At 43.6% G+C, this 27030-nt stretch overlaps 1 protein-coding gene across 2 annotated transcripts; it reads right to left on the reverse strand.

Moving 5' to 3' along the window:
- LOC6574997 lies at positions 1 to 27030 on the reverse strand. 2 transcript variants are annotated; one of them, XM_002000985.4, is made up of 9 exons: positions 26520 to 27030; positions 19595 to 19693; positions 8852 to 9263; positions 7919 to 8079; positions 7083 to 7284; positions 5982 to 6233; positions 4980 to 5923; positions 4679 to 4897; positions 1 to 1325 (listed from the first exon to the last, which is right to left on the reverse strand). In XM_002000985.4, exons 3-9 carry the CDS (start codon positions 9256 to 9258, stop codon positions 1054 to 1056), a joined length of 2457 nt encoding a protein of 818 aa, XP_002001021.1. In that variant the 5' UTR covers positions 9259 to 9263; positions 19595 to 19693; positions 26520 to 27030; the 3' UTR covers positions 1 to 1053. The 2 variants fall into 2 exon arrangements, with proteins under 2 accessions (XP_002001021.1, XP_043863962.1); XM_044008027.1 differs by lacking the exon at positions 19595 to 19693.

Raw genomic sequence — 27030 nt, forward strand, 5'->3', positions numbered from 1 at the left:
TCATTTATAGATATTTATAGAGTTTATTATGTGTAGAGTTCATTGCATTACTTAATCAGTACAATTTGTTTAGCAAACGTGTATAATTCATGTGTATGAATGGTTCTCTTTAAATTTTAAATTATGATCCTTAAACTTTAGCCTTTACTTGCTGATGTCTTGCTGTGATGTGTAGTCCCATGCTAAGCACCTAATAACTTAGCACCTCTCTGCGGCTCGGCAATAAATTAGCGATTGGCAATTGGCAATTAGCAATTAGCAATAAATAAATTAGCAATAAATAGTAAGTTAAGTACAATAAATATAGTTGATTCGAGAAGTTTGAAGCGCCGCCGAATTGCAAGAAATTTGACACAAACATTTTGATACAAAATTATTTGGCAAATCTGCTGGAAATGTGGTGGCTGCGCCTCCTAAAACGTATAAAGCCGCTCGAAGCATCAATAAATAATACAATCAATAAATAAAATAGTGGGGTAATAGTTATAAATGCACTTCAATGTTTGCCTCAGTTATAGACTTAGACTTTAGATACTCGCATGCCAGAGATTTACACTACACACAGATATAAATATTTTAAGTTTCTTGTTTAAAAAAAAATTAGCCTAATTTGCGCTAAAAATTTTCTACAATTTTTGATGCTAAGTAATTTAAGTTTTTCTTTTTCTGTTTCTTTTTTTGAATGCGCAGTTTTAAAATGCTGGAATACAGATATATATAGATATTTTTGTATATTTATATAGATATATCTTCCAGGGCATTTTAAAGCGCGCATTCGAATTGCAATCGTCTCAATACGTGATTTTTTTCTTCTCATTAAAATTACGTATTAACTAAATTAAGCTTATGCTAATTTTTCGTTTCTTATTCTTGTTCTCCTTTCTTTTGTTTTTACGTAGAATTAAACTATGAATTTTTCAAATGATTTTCATGCATCGCTGCTTGGCGACCATAGATATATATGTGCTATTCAAGTCTCATCGAATCTTTTGAAGCTTTCGAGGCATATTGCGTTTGTTCCCAGCTAACTGTGAGAGCTATCCGATACCCGTCTTAGTACTGTTGACCATAGCGTCCGTTTATGCCGCTGTCGTACAATTTGCTCAGCGTGTCCTTGGCGCTGTTCGCATGCGACGCGCCGGCCATGCTGCTCGCGGCTGCCGGGGGCGGGCCATACAGTATTGTGGGCGCACCGTATGTGATGGTGGGCGTGGGGTCCTGCTGATACAGATAGCGCTCCTTGCGTGTGCGTCGCTGCACGGTCTTCCAAATGCCAAAGATGCTCAGCTGGGCGAGCAGAAACAGCGAGCCGGCAAAGATCAGACCTGTAAAGAGACGGCGAAGCAGAGGGCGAAAGAGATTAGAGCATGAAACTGGATTTGGATTAACGGCATGCTTATCAAAACAGGAAGACCATAAAGAAGAGCGAATGGCCGATAATGAGGAACCTGTGCAGCAACAAGGAAGCGAACAACGAAACCAACTTACTTAGTTATCAAAGAAAACAAAAGTGTGTGCCGCTTGACCCAGTTCACTCGCGCCAGTTGCCTTGGGGCTAAACCAATGACCGACCAAGTGACCAACTTTGATGCCAACAAGTTGAAGATCAACAGCAACAGCAACAACAACAACAACAACAACAACAACAATAGCTACAACCACAACACAATGAGAAAATAAAGCAGCGACAATTTAGTGCATGAGTTGCATATTTCTCTCCCATATATATAAGTATATATGTACATATATATATACATACACACATATATTTATAAATATCATTTTTTTTTTTTATTTCAACTTTTTGGTTTCGAGTCGATCTTCACTTTTCATGCTCCTACACGCGGGGCATGCACTTGGTTCTACACTCAACTGTGTGCAACATGCCACATAAATAAGCCGCCAACGAGAGACCGGAGATGGTAGATTGGTAGATTAAAAACCAACGGCCAATGGACAGAGGAAATTCGAAATGCCAATGCCAATGGTAGAAATCGGGTGAAAGTGCCGCCAAAGTGCAGAGCAAACCGTTCGCTTAGCTCGCATGCGTTGTCGTCCAGTTCACGAATTTTTCAGAATTTAAGAGCAACGACGATGATGATGATGATGATGATGATGATGATGACGATGATGACGGTGATGATGGTTACGACGATGGCTTGGCTGATGACTATCACAGATTATAGCTTACATATGCATTCTGTGTTGTTGTTATTGTTGCTGTTGCTGTTGTACATCAAATGGCCATAAAAAGTAAGCGCCGACGGCTTAAAACCAACAAACAACCAAAACTAACCCAAACCTACAAGAGCAACAACAAATAACAACACTGTTTTGGCTGTTGTTGTTGCTGCTGTTGCTGCTGTTGCTGTTGTTGTCGTTGTTGTCGTTGTCGTGGTCTGTTGGCAATGACTTTAACGAGTTTCAATAACAAAGCGCACGCACTTGAGCTTTTATTTATGTGCTTGGTTTGCCTTTATCTGTTTGTCTATCTCTCTCTCTCTTTCTCACTCTATCAGCCCCCATGAACTGCGTCTCTTTTTGGCTGACGGTGCGTATGACCCGCACAGCGAAATTATTACAATTATGATAAACGCTGAGGGGGCAGCCACAACGGCAATCAAAGGGTAAACAATTTGAAAATAGACTCAAAATCGACGAACAATAGCAATAAATACAAACAACAACTTAGAACAATGAACAGCATTAGCACGTAGTTGCAATTGTGGATGTTGTTGTTCTTGTTGCTGTTGTTGTTGCTGTTCGTGTTGCAGTTGCTGTTGCGTTTTATCATCTTCTTCTTGTTTTTGGCTTTTAACACTATGGGAACCAGTGCACAAATCGGATGTGCATCATGTTGCATCTGAGATGAAAGCGAGTAAAACTTGATTGGGCACATATTGAAGAAGCGAACATTAGATATTATTCGATGTGAAAGTGAATGAAACCGAACAGGAAAAGGGACATTAAATGAAAGTGATGCGATCTAATGCATTGCATTGTCTGAAATTAGAACAGTTTCTTTGAGAATTTTGATGAGTATATCAAAAGTGTACTGTATAATGATTCGGATTATTGAAGAGGGAATTGTAAGCACTAAGAAAGTTGCGCGATTAACAAAATATCACATAATTTGATAACTATATTGATTAGCTTTCAACTCATTTCGTTTATGCCTTTTAGCATGTGTATAAGATATAATGATCAACTTTCTAAACACCACACAAAAATTTGTCTTTCTTTTGTTAATTAATTACTTAAGAAAGTAGCTGCATAATATTCATAACTGTTTTAGAATTTTCTCTCAAAATTTGTGTGGAGCCTCAGAGTGATTGGCTGGTGCCACATTAACCCTAATTAAATGTAATAACTTAAACAAAACAAATTTCTAGAAAATAATTGACGTGTTCTATAAACTTCAAATTGCAGTCTTGGAAGTTGATCAGTTTAGGCTTATGGCTGAGATTATAGTTATGGGCAGCTAGATTACAGGCAACAATGCTGCCATAGAGTTATGAAAAAATGCATAATTCAAATAAATTTGTATAAATTATGGAGATAGAGCTGGAGCTGGAGCTGGAGCTGGAGCTTTGCCGCTAGATTGATTGCCACATGCCACATGCCACACGCACCGGACTGATGCACGCTCTGCTCACGCTCTGTTCCTCCATCTTCCATGTGTGTGGCAAATGAGCTTTAACTGAGGAGAAAACCGTTGCTCTAATTGCGGCCAATGAGCTCGACGCGCTTCGCTTTGCGGTGCAGCGCGTAATTGCAACAGAAATTGATGTGGCTGCCGCTGCTGCTGTATCTGGGGACCAAATGAACCTGGATCAGCCGCAGCAGCAGCATCAGCCGCTGCTGGACCTGCAGCTGCTGGCTAACAAGCTGTAAATTTAACGCTTCAACGCTGCATTTGTTATTAATGCGCCATGTCGAACGCGCATGGCAATTGCTCTACAAAGCTCCACAATGACAACTGCCGTGGTCTACGGCCAAGGGGGCGGCGGAGGCGAGGGGCTTGGCTAACTGTGCAAAGTTTTCGCGCCGCACGAAAATAAGGCGTGCAGTAATGCAGCAGCAGCAGCAGCAACAGCAGAAACAGCAGCAGCTGCAGCCACTGCAGCACAGCAGCATCTCATCCTGCACAGCTGCTGGCGCGGCACATCTTATTGAACTAGTGACCTGGTCGTGAGTCGGCGTCAGCAACAGCAACAGCAACAACAACAACATCGGCATCTGCATCGGCATTAGCATCTGCATCTGCATCATAACTTGCTGGCAGAGTGCGGTACATATTCTGGACATGAGCCACATAGCTAGAGAATCCAATTTATTTCTCATGCAGTCGTCAGTGGCAATGATGAAAAATTGATTCATTATCAAAATTAGCGAGCAGCCAACAATGGGCAAAACAAGCCGCTGGCTCACGACGCAGCAGGCAACTGGCAGGCGGACAGATGGCTGCTGGCTGGCTTGGTGCAACGCATTCGCATCCTCAGTTGCAGCCATCCGCCACCCGCTGGCTGCGGCAACACGACGTCAACAACGTTCTCCGCCTTGTCTATGCAAATCAGCGTGCTGTTGCTGCAGGAGCAGCAGGAGCAGCAGCAGCATCAACTTTGAATGTTTTGATTCGCTCTTGATTGGGCATTTTCACAGAGGGAGCCAAACTTACCATAGCCATTAAGACAAGTGAGCTTGTCCTGGGCAACGCCCGCGTAGGCCTTCTCGTGGGGCTCGCCCGAGCTCTGGCTGGCGTCGCTACCATCCTCGGCCTGGAAGCCAAACTTGTCTGTGATTTGTATGGACTGCACGAGCAGTATGTTATCATCGACCGGGGTTGAGCCGACATCGCGGCGTTCGCGTTGCTGGCGTGTGCTGACCATGAACTCGACTGTGAATTTGCAAGCAGTTAGCAGCGTAATGAGCCACGGCCAGAAGCCGAAATTCAGCCAGCGCGGCTGATCAATACTTACCACCATCGGTGCCATTCACAACGGAGCGCTTCCTGCGGCCATACGAGACGAGGGACTTCAGCTCGCCGCTGGCGCCATCGTCGCTATCGCAAATGACGGGCTCGCAGCGTGGAATGCAGGGCGTTACCAGGGCGCGGAACTGTACCACCTCGCTGGATGGGAACTTGAACGCATCGAACTGGGAGAGCAGCACCTTGCGATTGTGCGAGAGCTTCTGTATGGTGCCCATGATGTATTGATCGGTGGGGCAGCCATTAGCATCAATCAGCGTAATCTCGGCGCTGTCCGAGCCATCCATGGCGACCAGCTCGCGCACAAATATCTCATACGGACTGTTCTGCTCAACGATCTCGAAACGGAGCGCCAGGGGATCACCGACCTCGGCGATGCGCTTCATATCGCTGCCATCGCGTGACGTGATCTTCATGACGACATTCGGTGAATCGATGGTTATCTCCTCGCTGAGCGACGACTCGATCTCGCCAGTGACACCCAAGTCCACATCGTTCAGCACCGTCTTGTTGGTCAGATCGTACTGACAGCTGACAGCCAGACCCAGATCGGAGGAGGTGACAATCATTGAGTGATGCTGTATGACAATATCGTTCATATAACGACCATAGGCGCTCTGGCGCACATTGCACTCTAGATCATTGTAGCCCATACGGAAATCGAACTCCAGCGATTTGTCGACGCTCACCGAGCACGACTTTGGTGCCCCCTTGGCATAGACCTTGCCGTCGAACAGCTTGGAGGTGCGTATCTTTGTGATCATCTCACCGGAACGGCACTCGATAGACACATTGTAGCAGGCGGACAGCTCATAGGTGGCTGCCTCGGGCACATCCAGATAGGGATCCATCACGTCCGTCAGCGTGGCGCGACTGTGATGCGACAGACGGCAGACCATGTCGCCAGTGTCATTGTAGTCATACGAGTGGCATCTGTCGAAGTGGCAACTGTGAGAACTATTCATTTGCTCGCTAAGTGCGTTGGCTTTACCTGTAGGGCGAGTTGAGGCACAGATCGCGACATTCATCAATGGTGTTAATGTCCTGATAAACGGAATCAACTGTCTTCAGAATCTTGCCCGAGATGCGCTTGAATTCGCATAGCTTGCTGGGCTCCTCAGCGCAATTATTCTCCAGATAGTCGGCGCCTTCATAGGCCTCCACACTGTTGCCGGCCGATAGCGTGATGCGATCCATGTCTGAGAGCTCACACAGTCCAGAGTGGCGATAGAAGTTCGCAGAGCTGCACAAGGCAAGAGTTATGAGCGGCAGAGATGTGCGCATTGTGACAGGCAGTAGAATAGGTTGAAGGTTTTTTGTTCAGAAAGGCGGAGATAAAGAAAGAATGTGAAGATATAGCATTAGGTACAGTGTGTAGAATAGAGCAACATAGATAGCTATCGAAGCAAGGGAAGATTTATCTGTAAGCTGTAGTTATATGTGCTAGGTTATAATGCGGCTGCTGCTATGGAATTAATTCGCTTAGATATGTTATTTGATGCAATTTGTTTTATCTGATGCGAAGATCTTGCGTTCAGTCCAAACTAGTTCTATTAGTATTCTAATAGTTTCCTTATTTGTTTTCATGAAAACTAAGGGCCTTACAGGGTTTCTCTCCTAACTATTCGATTACTGAGGAGTTTTTCAATCTGGTTAATTTGAATATGCAAGTGTTTCTTCTGTTAGCTAAATATAGATTATTATCTTTCAATTTCATCGTGACACTATAATCTATTCAAGGCCACGGATGGTGTGAAACCCGTTCTTCTTATCTAAATGCTCTGCACAATTTACGATCAAGAGTTCTCTATTGCAGCGAAACGAGATACACTAGACATAATCTCAAAAGAGAATCTAACACTATTTGGCTGACTCTTCTAGTCATTTTTTTTTTTTTTTGTATATCGGAAATCAATGCACTGCTATCTGCAATGAACCAGTTCTCAGTTTTGTAGGTGTCCATTTAGCAGCCTAGTTACACCTATCGTAACGCGATACCATGTTTCCTAATAAACATAACTGGATGAACTTGTATAGTTGATTATGCAATGGTTAGTCGAACAGCTGACGGCTCATCTTCGGGCTGACTTACCGGCATGTAAATTCCGTTTCGCCCAGGCAGAGCTCCAAGCAGTCGCGGCGCGACAGCACCGTCTGACTAGATTTGACATGTTCGGGTAGGCGGTAACCTTGAACGCGATCAATGCACCAGGCCTTGGAGCAAGGACGCACGCCCAAACACGATTTCTGTGCGTAGATCGTGAAAACCGGAAATTGTGAGCGCGAAAGTGAACCTGCAAAACAGACAAGCCAAAAGCATTAAATGGTGTTAGTAGTGTGTGCGTGTGTGGTGCAGGTGGTGCGTGTGGTGCGTGCGATGCGTTTTACGCACACGCCCCTTCACTACAAAGTAACAGGCGTTGAGAAACGCAGCAGCAGCAAATGCAACGGCAACGGCAACAGCAACGACAACTGCAACTGCAACGGCAACGGCAACGGCAACAGTAACAGCGACAAGGCTGGCCTGAAATTATGCGTTAGCGCAACGCCAATGCCAGAAGCCAGTTTGCAGAATAGGCAAAATCTAGTTTGCTTGGGCCCAGGCCAAGTTGGAGCCGCCGTCTGTCTTCTGTCGTCCGTTGTCTGTCCTCGTCTGTCCTCGTCTGTCGCTTGCCCCGCCTGTTTGCCTGCCTGCCTGCCTACCTGCCGAATCATGCGTAAAACCAAAGGCGTGTTTCGCACTGAAGCTGACGCTGGTGATTTATGCGCCAGCGGCTTGGCCACCACGAACTAGAACTCAATAATTGAATGAACGAGCGGCCAACTAAATTATTGAACTTTCTTTGGCACACAAAACGGCAGCTGCAACGGCAACAGTTGTGCGAGCACAGACTCAGCAGATTCAGATTCTCACACTTTCTAACTCACCTGGCAATTTATCGGCGGTCGTCTTGAACAGCACACACAAGCCGGTTTCATAGTTGACAGAACTGCAGGACTCATTGCTCTGGCAGGCCTCCAAACAGTCCGTGAGCATCAGCGTGCCGGGTAGGGTATCCAACATCTTCGACGGTGCCGACAACACGTAGCTACAAGACACAGAAAAAAAACACGATTTTATTGTACTTTTTTCATTAAGCTTGAAATGAAATTATGGTGTAACTACGAGCCAAGCAGGTGAAGAAAGCGACAGCTGAATTTCTGTTTGGGCTATTACAAAGAAGATTAACATCTATTTGTATTATAATGTCTGCTTCATACCCTACACTAATCAGACTATCCCATAGTTTATGGTTCCGTAAGTATCCAAGGTGTAAACATTAATTTAAATTGATTAATCCATAAGTTCGTCTAATCCAATTTGATTAGTCAATAACAGGTTGTGCGTGCCGAAAAGAAAACTGAAAGTGTAGCCAAATGTAACGTCATGGTGCCCCCGCATAACTGGCTCATGAGCTGGCCCCTAAACAAAAGACTCAGGCAACGAACTTGCTGCTGTCAGCGCCAGCCGCGGCCCCGACGAAAGAAAGCTCATAAGCAGCTGATGTCGGCGAGCTCTTGTGTGCTTTGTGTGCTTTGTGTATTGCCTGACATCGAAACACACCATGCGATTAGATAAGCCTCGTTTCGCCGTCATGGCACGCCCCCTGTCGACCCCCCACCTACTTGAAGCCAAACAGCATTAGCGCTGGCCGCCGTTGAGCTTCAGTTCTATGCAAATTGGCTAATTGACCGAAAGCCCCAGACTTGAATAGGGTTTATTAGCATCGCCGGACCCCCGATTGCTATATAAATAAATGTGAAAAGTAATGCAAATGGGGTTTGGGAAAGTCTTAGCATGTTTGGGCTTATGACACTTACCCGGTAATTATCTCGAAGCCAATCATATCTGGATCGCACTCCTCTTCCGTTTCGGGCGCCTTATCCGTCTTGGGCTCCGGCTGTGCATCAGTTTGTGGCAGCAGCGGCTTGGGCAGCTCGCTGTTGCTAATCGCGCTGTTGGTGCTGCTGGTCAGTGGGGCTGGGACCGCCTCGGCGATCTGTTCGCTCGTGGTGGTTGTTGTTGAGGTGGAGCTGCTGCTGGTGCTGGTGCTACTGCTGCTGCTGCTGCTCGTTGTGGCAGCCAATGCTGCAGGCGGTGGCGTCACATTGGTGCGTGGAATTGTCTGCTTGGCCGGCTTGACAGGACGCTTCGTTTTGCGCACGGCGTTGGCGTCACTCGCAATTAGGCAGAGCAACAACAGAAAAGTGCAGCGGCGTAGAAACATTTTGCCTAGAAGAGAGCCAACAAAAGCGGAGAGCAAAGCGGATTAGTTGGCTGGTTGGCTGGCTGGTTGGGGAGGGGCCAATTGGCAAAATGTTAATTAGACTAACTAATTTCACGTTACGCGTAATTTATGTAATTCCTGTTGTGCATTTTATAAGTTGTTGCATATTAGGCAGCTATGCGGCATGCAGTGCAGCAGAGCAACAACAACAACGACAACTACGCTGGGCAAACGGCACTTTTTCTGATTTGATATTATTTTTTTTATTTTTATTTTTATTTTTATTTTATTTTGCTGCTCTTCCTGCCTGTTGCTGGCACATGTTGCACGTAGAGCGAGTGAGTGTGTGCAGGCATTAATTGCTTGGCTTGTAAGGTCTTACAGAGTTTAATTAAAGCAACAGCTGGCTAGCAATGTTTGTGCTTGTTATTGTACAACAATAAAAAGAAATGTTTAAGGCCGCCGCCGCCGTTGCTGTTGCTGTTGCCATTGCCGCGGGCAAGTTGAAATGTGTGAAATGTGTTGACGCCTGGGAAAGGCTGAGAATCGCTTTGACCCGCAACGAGAGCATCGAGCGCACGCGGGGGAGTCTGCGTGTAGGCGTTCGGAAATGATATCAAGCTGTGAGACACAATTTTCACCCGCCACAAATTCAAAACATTTTACGACTATATAAAACGCATTCGGCAACACAATGAATGCACCGGCAGATTTCTAATAAAAAAAAATTCTTAAACTGGAGCTTCATCGAGTTCCTTGGCTATTCAGTTGCTTGCGGCTTTCACGCTTATGCAAGTGTTCATTAAAGCGCTGGCAATCCACAATATTTTTTGTGAGTCTTTTATTGTTTTTATGACTGTCGTTAGCTTTGGCAAATCCCAGCTGCGTGAAAGTGAAACGTTTGCTCTGATTGCTCGGCAACAGCAAATGCTTGCAGCATGTATGTATATATATGCATGTTGTTAAACCTTGGAATGTCTTCAGTTTTATGGCCAGCGCTCAGCTAACGGCCAGCTGTACATGTGTGTGTGAGCTAAGTGAAAAACAAAGAGCCACAAAAAAAGTTGAGTAAGACGCCTGAAGCCGGCACCGGCAGCAGCAGCTGTGAGATAATCTCTGCTCATTATTTGCAACAGGCAATCGACACGGTTAACAACAGCAACAACAACAACAACAACAACAACAGCACCAGCATCTGTTAATAAGGGGGTGGCGTGAGAAAGATGTTTTACTAGAATTTCAAGATTATGTTGCTGTGTTACATAATTAATTACGGGGGTGCGTTCGATGCGCCATCTAGCGGCGTGGCATGCAAAACAAGTGCGCCGCCTGCCGCGCTCACACATAAATTATGAAAAGCCAAATAACAGCGGCGAGTACCGTTAAGTTAATAACATACCTTAAGACCAGTACTGTAACACACACAGTACACACACACACACTTAACTGGAAAATCTTCATAGAGGGAGCGAGAGAGAGAGAGAGAGAGAGAGAGAGAAACAGAAAAGAAATAGGGAAAAATGTGCGGGCTGCGGCTTTTGGTAAAACTCAGCTGGCACCCGGTTCATTACGGGAACACTCACTTCCACTTGCAATTAGTTCTATGAATGAATTTATGCTAATTATGGGCTGCCAGCCAAGCGGCGTCCCATCGACCGACACGCTTTTAATAGCCCACTGGCAGCACTTATATTTTGGGCAGAAAGATTTGTAAAAGTTTCATTGTTGTTGGCATCACCTGCTAACCCACAAATATAATGAGCCATTGACCGAGCGCTCCGAAAAGCGGGCATGGCCAAGACGAGAAACAAAAACAACATAGACACAAGGAAAAACTAAAAACAAAAAACAAAAAAATAATAATAATAATAGTTGTATGAAAACTAAGAAACGAACGGTACACACGCATGCGGCATGTGTGTGGCATGCGGTTAGAATCGAATCTTGCGGTTGCCGCCGCTTCGGTCCGGACACCGGAGGCCTTGCCGCATATTACGAATTTCCATTTGAGTGACCATATCAAAGTCCCCAACGAGGCGAAAAAACAAAACAAAAACAAAAACATTTTAATTAACATTCACGTAATATTGGGCTTAACATTTCGGCTGTTTTGGATCTTGCGTATCTGGATTCTGGATGCTTTTCCATAGATATGTCTATCAATTTCATTAATTGAACGTTAACAAGCCGCTCGCCTTGGGAGCCGGTGGCTGCCAGCAACGGATTCGATTCGGCGCATCTATCAATCATGATGCAAACAGGTCTTTCATTTGGGGTGGGGTTCAATGTCGATGGCTGCCCAAGAGCCCCATGATACACTCGGCCTATTTGATGGGTTATGTGTGCTGGCCAAAGAACTTGGGCGAATCGTCTAACTTTATAGATAATCATAAGTGAAGGGTTGCTTGGCTAATGGTCTTTGCTTCAGTCTGAAATCATTTGATTCGCACAAACAAAAGACTTAGGCAGCGAACTTGATCTGATTGATATTTGATTTCGGCCTCGTTGCAATTGTGTTGTGAATGGATTTTGTACCTCCACTAACCCATTTTAGGCCATTATTCCATCCATTACTCTTTTTGCAAGCCCGGACAGCAAGTCGAACTCATTTAAATGGAAATTCAATTAGAGTTTGCAGGCCGCAAGGCCTATCAAATGAAATTGGACTGGACCATTAAAACAAATGACTTTGGCAGCGAACTTGTGCGTGCTCAACAAATCAAAAGGTCTTTAATTATGCAGAGCATGCTTAAACGCACTCACTAATTGTTTTTGCATGTTAACTGTCTTACTCAACGATTGTCTCTTATCAATGGAGCATCCGAAATTGAGTTCCGCCGTGGCAAACATGTTCGAGTTCTTTAACCATATTTGCGATAGTTTCTTGTATTGTGAATGACATTATCTATAAGCTAAACAGCGCCATTTGCATTGCTAAATGGGGACCCGTTCTGCATCTCTCACTCCCTCTCTCTCTCTCTCTCTCTCGGCTTCTGCCTCTGCCTTGCCCCGCATAATCGCAGCGAATTTTTAAAATTCTTTTGCATGTCAGGCACATTTGTGTGGGGCTCCCGTTAGCTTAGCTGGCTCAGTTGAATAGTTGTTGTTGCTGGCCAATCGCGCTATGTATTTATGCGATGCATACATTGTTAGTTATGCAACAACAGCGAACAGTGAACAGCGAACAGAAAACAGCAACAGCAACAGCAACAGCAACTGCAACTGCAACAACAACAGCTAACAGCTGGAGTCCACTTATGTAGCATGACAACTGCAACATCTCAACGACAACGAGAGACAACAGCGATGGAGGACAATCATTGGCGGGCATCAATGGCAGGCCTACATTTCAATGTCAGCCAAGTGCCCAGCGCTACCAATCAAGTTGTTAACTATGCAAAGCAATAAATTGCAACGGCCAGCTAGCAACAGCAACAGCAACAGCAACAGCCAACTGCAACAATTGTTATGAACTGAACTTTAAATAACAATCAGCCAAGTGCCGTTAAATGAATGCGACATTGTGTAGCCAAGCGAGGCGAAGCCAAAGCAAAGCAAAGTCAAAGCCAACAGGTAAATCGGCCCAGCATATTAATTTACCTCGCGCAACTTAAAGCTGAAATATTTGCATAATAAACGCCAACGCCTCGGCAATGGCCATGGTCATGGCCATAGCCCCGTCCTGTCCTGCTCTGGCCCGGCCCGGCTCGAGTTGGCCTGGCCTGGCCTGGCCTGGGCTGCCGCTGGCCCTGGGTAAAGCGCATTCTCATTGCCGGCAATAAGTTTTAGCGTCAAGTGAATTGGTAACACGGCCCGCTGACTGCACGCGGGCCACTGTGGCCAGCTTTTTGCTCACCTCGTACATTTCCGAAAACTAATGGCCAGCCAACAGTGATAATTTATCACTGGCCAGCAGCCGGACATGCACGTGAACTGCTCCAGACTTTTCAACGGTCTCAACGGTACTTGCCACAAACAATGCACACTGCCTCACTGCTGCACTGCCTCATTGCTGCACTGCTGCACTGCACTCAATTTGCTGCTGCCGGCTAGACCGCAGCATTCCCCGCGCCCAATCAAATTGATATTTGCTGCTATATTTAGTTTATGATAATGCCGCCGACTTGAATGCAGCAGCGCTCCGGTCCGGTCCGTTCAGCTCTGCTAATATGCTGCTTCCTTTTGCAGCACGGCCTGACCGTGCATTTTTCAGCGCATCACAAAGGCTTCCATTTATTATCGTGGACTTGCAGCCTTTGCCCAATATCTCATATTGGGTTCGTTTGGCTGCAATTGTGTTTGCCCTGGGGAGAGTGTAGTTTTTATTGTTCACAATATATATTGAATGCCTGATTTTGATGGCTTAAAAGTCAATTAGCATTTGACATCAATTTAATGTTAATTAAAAATTGAAAGCGCCTTTGGGGCGTTGCTTGCAAATCAATTTCGTATGCACATTAAATACTCGAATCTTTCCAGCTAGTTCCAGTGGGTTTCTCCAAGATGAATGAGTTGATGATAAACAGTTAAGTGATGTGTTTTATTGTTTTTCTCAGCATTCTTTATCGCATTGCTTGACTGATAATGCACATAATAAAAAGCTGAATTATTGCGCAGATCATTTGAGTGAATGAATCCATAAAGCATATTTCCATTAGCCCATCATTTGTTAATACCTGCGCAGCTGAAAGAAATCCTCTTTAGACAGTTTTACTGCAGTTTAGTGCGGCCATTTTATTTACTAGGCCTAATGGTTTTCCTTTTCTGTTTTTGTTTTTTGTTAGAAGTGCATACCATTTATACACCTCCTCTATAAATATGCCTTGAAGATTAATCTTTTCACATATATTTACAGGTATTCCCTTCATTTCTTATGCCCAATTGGCCAGGCTAATTGTGTTTACCATTTGTAAAACATTTATGATCATTTATAATGCAATGACATACAAAATGCCGAGAGATGCTGCTGGTTTGCTCATGTTCGAGTCGCATGCCCATAAACATAACACTTACAAACCCATAAAAAGACACTGGCTACAACTTAATCTTCATCAGCCGCCCAGACAGCAAAGACAGCCAAGACAGGGAAGACTGCGGCGACACGTTCATAGGTAGGCAATTAACACTTGACATTCTTTTCACTTTTTGTTGCTCTTGTCATGCGTTATTGTAGCTGTTGTTGTTGTTTGTGATATGCTTTAGGCAGCATAAAATCCAGCACTAATCGCGCCATAAAAACACATTTTATTTGAACTACGTGACAGAGAACTTTATGACAACGGTCTCTTCAGCGGTTCTATGGCCTGCATTCCTTCAACTCGTATCGCCGTGCAGCGTGTGCCACACACTTTTCGCTTTCCTTTAGCTTGGCCCTTGGGCTGGAGGTCGGGGTCGTCGTCGCCGTCGTCGTCTTTGGTCACATTTATGAAAGTTGCAGCCTAGTTTTTTCGCTTGTGTCTGGCCGTTGTTTCACTGACACTTTCGTTCGTCATGGCATCGAATTCTACTTGAGCGCTATTTTGCGTCAATAAAAAACGTTTAAGCACAATTAAAAATTCTAGAAAACTGGCGCAAATCAAACATCATTAAGTATAGTTAGAAAGCTGACAGCTAGCTAGCGGCTATCAGGCAAATTAAATGGAAACTGTTGGCAAAATAGTCTGCTGTATATGTGTGTGTGTGTATGTGTGTGTGGTTTTTATAATTTCTTAACTGTATGCAATTTATAATTGGCGGCTGTGGCGCAGTGGCTTAGCACGTGTCGTATAATTAGTTGTTGCGGCTCTGAAATTCTTGGCCTAAAAGTAAAATTCATAAAGCTTAGAAAAGCCGAAAAGCTGACAGCACACATAAATCCAAATACCGCACACACACACACACATAAATGCATAAAAAAAGCTAATAGAAGAAGGAAACGGCGGCTAACAAATTGAAAAGCGCACGCCAAAGCCGCATCATCATCAGCTGCAGCCGCAGTCGCAGCCGCAGCCGCAGCCGCAGCAACGGGCGCAGCAGCTGGCTCCGGTTTCTGGAAATGATGCTGTCGAAACCAGGTCGAAGCGGCAAAGCTGCAGTCATAAATGTTTTTCAGAACGACCGAAACGGGTGGCAACTCCCACAGTTCAAGATTTATGGCTGCTTCTGCCATGTATATGTGTGTGTGTGTGTGTGTGTGTGTGTGTGCGTTGCCAATTCACGACTCAATCAAATGCAAATGCATTTATAAGCCCATTTCTTTGGGCGGCCACCTGTTGCTGTTGCTGACCCAATTCTGCAAACTGTTATAAATTGCGTGAAAATGCATTACGCAAGTACAAAAGGCTGTGAATTGTGGCAGCGGCAGCACCACCGCCCGCAACACAGAAGCACCACAATAATGCGGTTGCCTCACGGTGCTCCACATTGTTGGCTAATTTATGCAACGCCACTGCTTCGGTGGCAACGGTGGCAGGTGGCTGCTGAGCTGAGCAGCGGTGCACGTAACTGTCAACATGGCGCAAACTAACTGTAAACTGTTGCACTGTACCACCCACCCACCGGCTGCGCAGCTAATTGCCAACGCTTGGCATTTAAGCCAATTTGAGCGCAATATTCATGGCCAACAATATTCTCAACGCCGAACACTCATAGCACTGAGCCTGAGTAGCTGCATACGAGCTGACTAATAAATTTGTTAGCTCAAATGACGGCCTGCCTACTTTCCTGGCCCGACCATTAGAATGTGCCATTAACCCATTTTCAACTGGTCCCAACCTGGCCAAAAGCATGGCATGGCATGGCATCGCATTGCATGGCATGGCAGATGCACACAAAAACGAAAAACGAAATACGAAAAAAAAGAGTCAATAACAAAACAAACAGGCGACAAAACTTTCAAACTGCATACAAGTATTTTTATTTTCGGTCTTAGACATTCGGTCATTCGACAGCCAAGAATCCTGCTCATGTACAAATCAAAGGCATTTCAGAAATAAATATGCAAACAAGATAATAATTCATTTGAGCAGCTATTAGCAGCTAGTTGTCAGATTTTAAAAGCATTAACAAAAAATGGATAGAATTTTAGAAATGAATAAATATTATGTGAATATTTGAATAAAAGTCAGCAATTTGCTTCGATCAAATTAAAATTTTGGAAAGTTCTAAACGAATTTTTGAGGAAACAAGAAAGTTTTTGTTTACATGCCTGCTGCATCAATAAAGAAGGCAAACAAATGTGTGTGCGTGTGTGTGTTTCTGTGCGTGTGTGTAGAAATGCATGTAAATACTAGAACTTTGAACAGGTGGTATCTGGCAGTGAAGTAATCTTGAGTAGAGTACACTTGCTGGGGCTCTTCTGTCTCTGGACACCACTCGAGCTCTAAGTCTTGGCTAAGAGCAAACATTTTGTTGTATAAACAGATGCATAGCTCCAACTTTCAGATTGAGCATTTGCTGAGCTTCAGATCAATTATAGCCCAAACAGCTGGAATTTGACAACAAAAATAAATATATACATATATATATATATATATATATATATATATTTGGTATTTGTTTAATTTTGTTGCTGTTGCTGGTTTTTTTTGTGACATTCGATGGGTTAAGCGGCGTTCGGCAGCTCAAACAAGAAGTGCAACAAGTTTTTCTATGTTCGCATCCACTTGGCTGCACAAACATTAAGATTGGCCTCGCCAAACAGGTAAAAAGCCAGCGCAGCGACTGCAATAGCAACAAAAGCTCTTGCATTTGTTTGTTAGCCAGTTGCATTGACTGATTGATAGACTGAGTGCCGAGTGCCGAGTGCTATGCGCAATGCCAGCTGTTGCCTGCCGGCTCTATAGTCTGCCGTTCTGACTGGGGATTTAGCCTTATGATTTTGCCTTTGCCGTCGCCGTTGCGCTAATTTGTTGGCATTGGCAACGCGACGCAGGAAATGCAGGCGCAGCATGCCACACAAAAGATGCCGACGACGAGGATGATGACGACGACAACGACGACGACGACGTGGCTAACGCTCACAGAAATTCCAGATTCCAGGCAATCTCTGTTGATTTATTTGCCATCATTATATACATGTACACACGTCACAGCCATCGCCCCCTTCCTCTCTCTCTCCCTCTGTCTCTCAGCAGCAATCAAAATCAATATATCAGTCGAAGCTGATATTTTTTCTTCTTTTTTTTTTAATTTTATCTTCGCACTTCCGCCTCAGGTGTTGCCAGCGGAAGAAGAAGATAAATGTCTTGGTCAAAAGCGTAACAATTTGGCCAACTAGAACAGCAGACAGAAAACACTTTGTCCAAAAATGGCCAGTAGCCCAATTTCAGTAGCCCGCAAAAGTGCAGCACTCATTAAATAATTTGCACATAAAAAGCCAACTTGGCTGAGATTTATGGCCAACTGGCAGGCAGCAGGCAACAGGCAATAGGCAATAGGCAATAGGAAGGAGGCAGCCAGCAGCAGGCAACTGTTGCCCATTTCTGGGCACCAAAAGCCACCGTTCTCAATGCGTCTCTTAAAACGCAATAAATATTAAAGTCACTGCTCTGCGTGCCGTTTATTGTGGAATACGAGACAGCAGCTCTGGAGCACCAACAGCCAGCCAGCCAGCTAAACCATCGAAGGCCGCACACAAGTGGGACAGCAGCAAACGGCTTTGAAGGCGCATGCAATCTTCACCAAGAGGCAGAGGCTCCAGCATGCCTCCAGTTTCTATAGCTGCAGTTTCTATAGCCGGCCTCCGAGTTCTCCATTTCTGTTGATATTCATTGCACAATTACGCCTCGCCTTCTATATATATATATATTGTTTATATAGCACGCTAATTTATTCAGTGTTTGTGTGCGAATTGTGTGAAATATGAGCTGGCAACAATAACAACGTTGGCCAGGTAACTGAGACAATGATCGACCGAAACATAGCCTACAATATGATATACCATATATCTACTATATATTTTTGTAGTTTGCCTCATTCTATATATAACTAGAAAATATCAATTTATTTCAGTATTATTGTGAAATTGACTTCTTAAGTGAATAAATTTAACTTATCAATCCTTATATATATATAAAATATATATATTTATTTTTGTAGACTCGTGAAATGGGTTTAATAATTGAATTGAATAATGAAACTTTTAGTTATATCCAGCATATGCTCTATTATCTCAGTCTCAGTCGATGTTTCTTTATTTCTCACACAATAAATTCGATTTTTCTCTGTCTGTTGCATAAATTTGCACAATCCGATTATGCCCCTTTTGTTGTTAGCTACAGGGTATATGAAATAGTTTTAAAGGAGATTATTTTAGTTTCTGGCAGCAGCAGCAGCAGCAGCGATGGCTGCTTCAGTTCTTGTTTGTTGCTCTTGTATCTGTATCTGAGAGCAACCCACGCCAAATTATTTTCTAGTTAACTAAACACTGTGCTCAGCGCCCAGTTAGCACGCTGCTTGGCTAGGAAAATGCTAAAACTGGGTCGATGATATGCACCAGGCAATGCAGCCAGCTGGAATGCTGCAAGATGCCGTGGCAGATGCAGCAACTGCAGCAGCAGCAGCAACAGCAGCAGCACTAGAAGCAGCCGGCAAACATTTCCTGTCTGAATAAAGAAGTTAACCAAAACGGATTTCACTTTGTTTGCATTTAATAAACATTATCGATGGCCCACAGATTGGCTAAAAACGTTTGGAGCTGAGCTTGAATTACCAGCTTGTCTGGCATCTGCTCAGATCTCAATTTGCATTTGGGATTAGTCTCAAGGTGGGTGTGTAAGTGTGTGTGAGTGTGTGTGTGTGTGTACTAGACCAGCTTTGAGCTATGCCTGCGGGTCAGCTCACCTTTCTTTATTAATGTGAGCTTGGCAAATTGTTAAATTTTTATGGGATAACATAAAAATGGTTAACAGCCGACTATTAAATGTTAGCAGAACGACTTTTAGAGTAAGTTGTTATTGATCATAAAACTCTGGAGGATCATTAGCGTTGAACTTTTTCTCAATCCGTCTGGACATAGTGCATCATATTGAATGAATGGATAAGTTAATCATTTAATAGATACGTTTACTGTTATTCATTGCCTTTGTAATTAATATTTGTTATTTTTTTATTTTTTTTATTTATATGTTGTTTGTCTCAGTATCTTTGACGTCTTATACCATAGCTGTAAATGAAGGATTAATTAACAGTTTATGGACAGGCATAAAATAGACTTGCGTTACGCGTTTACTGGCTTAATATCCGTTGCATAATGCAAATGAGTTTTGCTTTTGGGGAAATTTGAGCATTTGCTTCTTATCGTTTGCTTCTTATATTTTGAACTTAGCATAACCTTTTATCTTTGCTCTACACATACCTTAGCTATTGTTAGTGTTGGCCAAATAGACGTAGCTGGAATCTAATGCTCCCCACTACGACGCCGTAACAGAGAATTCGTTTATGTTTGCTGTGTGATCTGTAAGCAAACAAATGAAAATTGTATAAATATTAGCTGGAAGTCAGTTAGAGTACGAGTTCGGTTGCTACGTTCTGGGCCAGAGACCCACTTAAGATTTTTCAGCTGCACGAAGAAAAGAAAACGACAGCGAGGGGCACAAAACAATGTGGGAGAGTGCGGGGCAATGAGGTTTTTCAGTGTCTGGCCTTATCAGTGGCCCGGCTGACGATAGGCATCTGTAGTTCAGCAATTGAGTTTAGTGTGACAACGTTTAACGTGAAAACGAGAACTAAATAAATAATTTTACCACTGCTGCAACAGACAAAATCTCAGATGGTACAACGTTGAAGCAACAACAACAACAACAACAACCAGAACAACAACAGTCAAACAATGAGATGCAGCGATAATTTCATTATAAGAGAAAACTTAAGGCAATTGCAATGCTGAAAATATCCGTCATGACGACGACGACGACGACGACGTCGACGACGGAGCCAAAGACAGCGTCGGTGACGACGACGACGAGGTTCTTTCTTTTAGAGCGCTTATCTCAACTTTGAATCATCAGCAGGTGACATTGAAGTAATTTACTTGCTGCTGTTGCAGATGCTGTTGCTGTTGCAATTGTTGTTGCTGTTGCTGTTGCTGTGGCACATCTCTCGTCGCTACCCACACAATTTATTTGCAACTATTTAAACGAAGCAGGTAAAGAAATTCAAGCAAACCCGCTTTTGAGTTCGTGCCGGACAAAAAAGGCCCGACTGGCGTATTATTAGCTCCCTGTGGCAGCATCTCAGCCAAGTCAAGCCAAAGTCAGCCAAGTCAGACAATGTCAGTCAGCCAGAGCACTTCTTTTGCTTTATTATTGGCTGGCAATGTCGCTGTTTGTTGCAAATGTTGTTGCTGTTGCTGTTGCTGCTGCTGTTGTTGTTGTTGTTGTTGTTGCTGTTGCTGCAGCAGCAGTTGTAGCTTCGTTTTTGCTGTTGCTGCTGTTGTTGCATTTCGCATTCCATGCTAGCGAAAGTTGACCTAGTCGACGGTGTCGCTAGGCTTTGGTCGGGGCATAACTCAGCGCAACAAATTTGCTTATAAATAACGAAATTAAATATGGCCAACAGCAGCAGCAGCGGCAGCAGCAGCAGCGACTGCCACTTGCCTTAAAAGGCTGCCAATTTTAACACATTTGCAACTTAAAGTCTCGAGGACTCTGCACATTGGCTTATACATATAGCCAGTTTCACTTGGCCAACTCGCCCAGCTCAATCGAGCTAAATAACTTAAAATATATACAATTAAAGATGCAACGCACGCGCCGTTAGCAATTCGAATGTCTCCCATGATTTTAGTGTTTTCTTAACCTTTTTATTATTTTATTTCTTTTCTGTGCTTTGCTTGGGTTTTTTTTTCTCAGTTTATTTTTAGCCACTTTCTTTCTGTGCTTCCAAATGCAAATTGACCAAAATCGAGTGTCGGGCATTCTAACGAGCTGTCTTCAACAAGATTTGCACTTTTGCTTTTCTGATAGACACATCAAAGTCCCAGCTGAGGCGCTGAGCGTGATTATATACCCTGTATATAATGCAAAAGGCCGCTGGGAAAGGAGAGATATAATAGTCTTCTATAGCTTATATACTCCTGACACACAGAACTATATCTTTGGGAAAAGTAAGAGAGTTTTTCCCGGGCAAATAAAAGGTCTGCATACACGTGTTCTTGCAGCTCTCGGATCCGACTGTAGATTGTCTTCTAGCCAAGCCATCTGCTTGTTAAAATCAACTGAAAGCTTGCAGCAACGGAAGCGACAAACATTGAACTGTAACACTTTCTATTAAGGTCAAAAAAAGAAATAATAATAAAAAACTGGAAGACTACTTAAAAAATGCCATTGAATGGGCGTAGAATGAGGCGCAAACATAGAGAAAAAAAATACTTGTGCGTTGTGTGGCTGAAAGCCAAACTCAAAGCCAAAGTCGTAAAGGCGGCCAAGTGCCAACATGCATGGGTACCGCAAAGCAGACCACAATACAAATAGAAGTCTCAAGCGGCTGGCACGTTGCCAGCAGCTGCCCCAGCCCAGCCACGAGCAGCCGGCGACGCCAGCCGAATTCCAAGCGGCAATCGGAAAGAAGAAGCAGCAGCTCCAACTAACGGCCCAGCGGAGCAGCAGCTAAACGCTGCGCCTAAATGTATATAAAAATCGAGCCTATTAATGTGCTCTCGGGGGTCACTCGCCAGAGAAGTTTCTAATGGAACGCGTCGATGTCAAAATGTTAACAGCGCCTAAATGCAATACCATCAGCGCGATAGAGGTGTAGCAGGGTGGCGAGGTGGCTAGGGGAGCTGCACCAGAGCTGGGGGCAGGCGGGAGAACTTGGAGCTCGAATCACTGTCTGTAGCTGGCGCTTTCACGCCGCGGCATCGAATTTTTGTCACGACCCAGGCGCATTTAACGTTTATTGGATTATTGTCAATTTAATAAAAAGCGCAAAAAAAAAAAAAAAAAAAAGAGTCAGCTTTTTGAAAGCGAAATTGAATGTCATTGAAAGAGGTAAAACCTTTTTGTTGGGGGCTACCCAAGCCAAGCCAAGCCAAAATATGAGCCAGAGGTTAAATATAAATGGTTGCTACCAGTTTTGAATATGCCACTTAGATACAGATAAAAAATGTTGCCAAGGGAAAATTTACTCTGCTTATACATTTATATATATAAGCTAAGAGCTGTAAAAGGTAATTATATGTTGAATATATCCCTCTCAATATCATATCTTATTCTGCTCAGCTTCAATTTATTTTATTTAACCTGAGCTTTTAGTAAATTAACATTTTGAGCAGGTTTTGTCTTTTCCAAGTCTGCCCAAGTGTTTGCTAAATTCACATGCTATCCTGACTGGACTTTTTCTTTTTCGTCGGCAATCCGAGGCGATATATGCGGCTGCAGCTGGCAAATGTCAAAGTTTAAGCAAATACAAACGACTGGGCATCATTATTACCATTAATCCATGCTTCCTCCTTCCACATTGGCCAATGCCAATGCCGCGTCGTGGCAATTGTGAGTTGCACCCAAAGCGTTTTTATTTTTTTTTTTATTTTTGCTGGAAACTTTTCGCGCATTTAATCGGCGACAATCACAAATCTTTTAGGGGGGCCTTTTTATTTATGGCCCGGCTGCAGCGAGGACCAACAAGCGAAAGTCAAATTCTTCAACGATTATTTCTTTGTAATTTCTGTCGGCGGCTGCAGCAGCTTCTGCCCAAACAAAATTGTCGTGATGCTGCTTGTGTCACTGCCGTTGAGTTTTGGGCGTTTTGGAGGCGGCACAGCTGCCATTGTGTGTAAGTCTGCCCGGGGAGAAGTTCAGCTGGCAAAAGTTCATTGATATTTGAAAAGTGAAACTCTTGAAAGCAGCATCCAGATATGAGCCTGGATATATGGTATTTGTATTTGTATTTGTATTTGTATTTGGCCGCCAGCTGTGCAGATGCTGCTACTGCTGCTGCTGTTGCTGGCAAAACTTTTATTTTTCAATTAATATTCAATTAAAATACTATACTTGAGAGCAATGGCAAAACGAAAGCCAAAGCCAAAATGCTGATATACGCAAACAAACGAAAAATACTTTCACACAGCCGCAAATTATTTCGGGCAGCACTTCTGGACGAATTAGCCAAACTGCATGTCAAGCCGAGCAAGTGAAGCTGCAGCTCCTGCAGACATTTGGCAATGAAAGCGAAGCCAGCCAATCAAGTGGCAAACAAGCAGTTTTAGTTTCAGCAAGAGTCTCAGTTTCAGTCTCAGCCCCACTTACAGCTTCACAGCTCCAGCTGCTGCCTGCCTGCCTGGCTGCTCCGTGTCTGGGATGACAGCTGAAATGTGGGTTGGCTTCACGGCCGGACCATCTGATTTGCCTGAAGCGGCGGCAACGAACCCTCGTGACCTCATTGGGGGCCATGCATTTTGCATACTTGACTTATGAATCATACACAAAATACAGTTACTCGAGCATAATCATGATTTATCGGCTTTAGGCTGCGCTCTGTCAACGAGCCGAAACCCTTTGGGAATTCTCAATCATCTATGCTGAGTGTTCATTGAACTGTTTCCAGCTTCCTGGCTTTCACTTGCATCATAGACCCGAGTAAAATTGTTGTCTGATCCGCTTCCTGAGCGAAACGAAAGTTTTTGCATATAAATGAGCCGCAATTTCGTATCGTCTAGCAATTTACCATCTATCAAAATTGTTCCCACTATTGGCTACTTGGGCATAAATTAGCAACTACCGAAAAATAGCTGGCCCTGGGCCATAGCCGAAATTAGCATTAACCCATTTGGCGACAAACATTCAAGAGATTGCCCCAATCTGAACAGTTAGATCCCTGGCATCCATTGTTGACAGACATTGCTAATTGCCAAAGAAAACAGCGACCGTTGTATCAGCTGACCTAAAACTTGGCCAACTATTTGAATAAACGAAACGGAAACTGGGCGCACGTCAAACGAGGCAAACGGTAAGCAAACGAGAACTCAAGAGCCGCAATAAATGATTAACAAAAAAAATGAAAATAAACAAAAACCTCAAGTAGATAAAAGAAGTATGTCCATTGGCAGCATTAGCCAAGTGAAGATCGCAACGATTGGCGATTGGCTGCTTCTTTTTCCCTCACGGCCGGCGACTCAATCAATTTTCTTTTATAAACTGAAACGGAAGCGGTTTTCGCAACATAATTTGATCAATCATGACAATTGCCGTACACCGTACGCTTCACTATTTTGTGGCTCTTACACAGAATCGATGGCGATTTCTTTGACGACAACTTGATTAGCCCGTCGATTGTCATTATGAGCATTATTAGTTGCTTGGCGACAGCAGCCCCACAGCAGCCGCAAAAGTAAATTACAGAATGTCAGAATTATTATTGAGAAGCGGTTTCAGAAAAACCAAGAAGTCCAAGAAGCCGTCTCTCTCTCGGTGAATCGATGCAGAAGGAAGACTTGCGCCAAATGTCAAATCGTTCAATTTCACAGCAGAACGCCCAAATGCGGTGGGTCCATTCTAATGCGCATGTGTGTGCGTGTATGCTTAGACATTTGAAATTGTTTTGCTGACTGACAGCTGCTGCGTTAAATGCTGCCCAAGAGGCGTGCCACTGCCCACCGCAAGAAAGCGCAGCTGCAACTGTTGCTGCTGCTGCCGTTGCTGCAACTGTTGCTCTAGCCGTAATTGCAATGAAACCTGCACTGCGATTGAGCCTCTCTGCACGCTAATCAACGCTAACTGCAACAAACAAGCTGGACAAACAAACGCAAATTGTTTTGCACTATGTCGGCTACATCGGGGGGGCCTTTGGGCCTTTGAGCTGGGCAAATATTAAATGCACATGACAAATTGCAAGCCGAGAGCCCAGCAAAGAGCGTGTTGCAGATTTGCCCATTTGGCGGCAATTAAAGCGCACGCTTCGTCTAATCAACAGCGACTGGCAGGTTGCGTAAATTAATAGCTGCCAGGCAGGCAACCCAGCCAGCTAGGCAGCTAGCCAGCTAGGCAGCTAGGCTAGGCAGCCGGCTAACCCAGGAACCCAGCAAATAGCTAACAGCCAAGAGCCAACCCACCCGGCAGATAAGATTACCCATCGGTTTTGTGTTGTAACTGTCATGTCATCATGACGATGATGCGACTCTAGTCTTGGCTCTCCAACTCCAACTCCAACTCCAGCTCTAGCTCCAACTCCGGCAGCAACTGCGATTGCGGCTCAGCCCAGTCATGGCCAGTGCAATTATGTGAGCAAATTTAAATACCAACGCAGGTTGTTGCTACTGTTGTTGTTGTTGTTGCTGTTGTTGCTGCTGTTGTGGTGGCATCTTCATGACAGTGGCAAGCACTGGGTAATAGTGTAATGGTAATGGAACCCTAGCTAAGACAGTAGCTGCTTCAATCTGACATTCAATGCATCATTTCGGCTGGTGGTCTGTGCACATCTCTCGCACCAAAGACGAGAGACAAGCTCTAGCATTTTGACACATTTCATTGCAGATTTCACACCACATCAAAATCGCACAGGTCTAAATTATTTTAATTGGCCGCTGCCTGTGTTACATTAATTATAGAGCCCTGAGAACATCAAGATTATCTATATGCCATATACGTAATTATCCAGAGGGTGCTCTAAGATGAGCTGATAATTGGCATGAAAATGCTGCTCTACTCAAGGGCAACTTTAGCATTGGCAAGGCTATCGGAATTCCTAAAGACAACATGAACCTGTGGCTGCTATAAAAGTGTTTGGAAGGGGCTTCTATATGTTATTTGAAATACTTTTGTTATAAGTTTCAAGAGGAGCTAATTTATAAGATTTGCATTAGATGAACTTTCGACCTGTTGATTTATATAACTGAATTTAATTACAAATTAACTAAATATTTTCAGTTTTATGTTTAATGGTTCAATGTAGATCAATGTGCAAGTCGTCTATATACTATATAGTCTTCAGTGATCTTCAGAAAAAATAACAGTTTGTAGATCATATTAGATATCTTACGAACAGTAATCATATAAACGTGTAGAATACTTATCATTCACTTGAAATAAGAATATTTTGCATACATTGCCAAAGAAAATTATTTATATGGATTTAAAAAATATAGATCAGCTTTCAAGTTCTTCAGTTATTCTTTAAAACGGATATGAATTATACTTCGTGTTAATAATCACAGTACCAAACTTATATTTCATTTAAATTAATAAATTCACTATCAAATGAATAAATTTCTTCCAATCATCCATAGAGATCTCATAGGAATATTTAGACACACATAAATGTATAATGATGGATATAGAGGCACTCACTTGATATTTGCAAGAATTCTTGCAGCTTGTCAAAAGTCACCAGCGAAAAATATCCTTGAGATATTTGACAATAATTCTGTTTTGTTATTTATATGTTTATTTATTTTGCAATAAACGGCGTACTGCTTGATTTGTTTCTTTGTTAACTCTCACACAATTTGGTTCACTTTGCTCACTTTTGCTTTAGTTAGGATTTTTTGATGTTACAATTGCACTTGTAAGTTCAGACACACTTCCTGGCGAATATGTGCCTGCATTAGTGCGTGTTTTAAATTCAATTTATTTTATTATCTTTTTCGATTTAATTTTTTAAATTTTTTTTCTTGCGATCCAGCCGTGTTTAGTGGCGAACTTGACCGTCTAGAGTTGACCGAATAACTAAAGTAACCGTCAGGCTAATCGGTCGTTATATAAGTTTGAAGAGTTTGATGCAGTTGCTGCTGCTGCTAATGTTGCTGCTGCTGCTGCTGTTGTTGATAGTTGCTCCGGCTGGCCGTGCGCTCGCCTTGAC

This window comes from Drosophila mojavensis, unplaced genomic scaffold (assembly GCF_018153725.1).
Source record: "Drosophila mojavensis isolate 15081-1352.22 unplaced genomic scaffold, ASM1815372v1 contig_231, whole genome shotgun sequence".
Classification (NCBI taxonomy): Eukaryota; Metazoa; Arthropoda; class Insecta; order Diptera; family Drosophilidae; genus Drosophila; species Drosophila mojavensis.

Excerpts from the sequence above, each read along its gene's own strand:
- LOC6574997 (XM_044008027.1), bottom strand. The coding sequence starts at position 9,258 with ATGTTTCTACGCCGCTGCACTTTTCTGTTGTTGCTCTGCCTAATTGCG. Across the intron at positions 8,080-8,851 it reads GGCTTCGAGATAATTACCGG|CTACGTGTTGTCGGCACCGT; the intron begins GTAAGTGTCATA and ends TGTGTCTTGTAG. Across the intron at positions 4,898-4,979 it reads TGTGAATGGCACCGATGGTG|TCGAGTTCATGGTCAGCACA; the intron begins GTAAGTATTGAT and ends GCAAATTCACAG.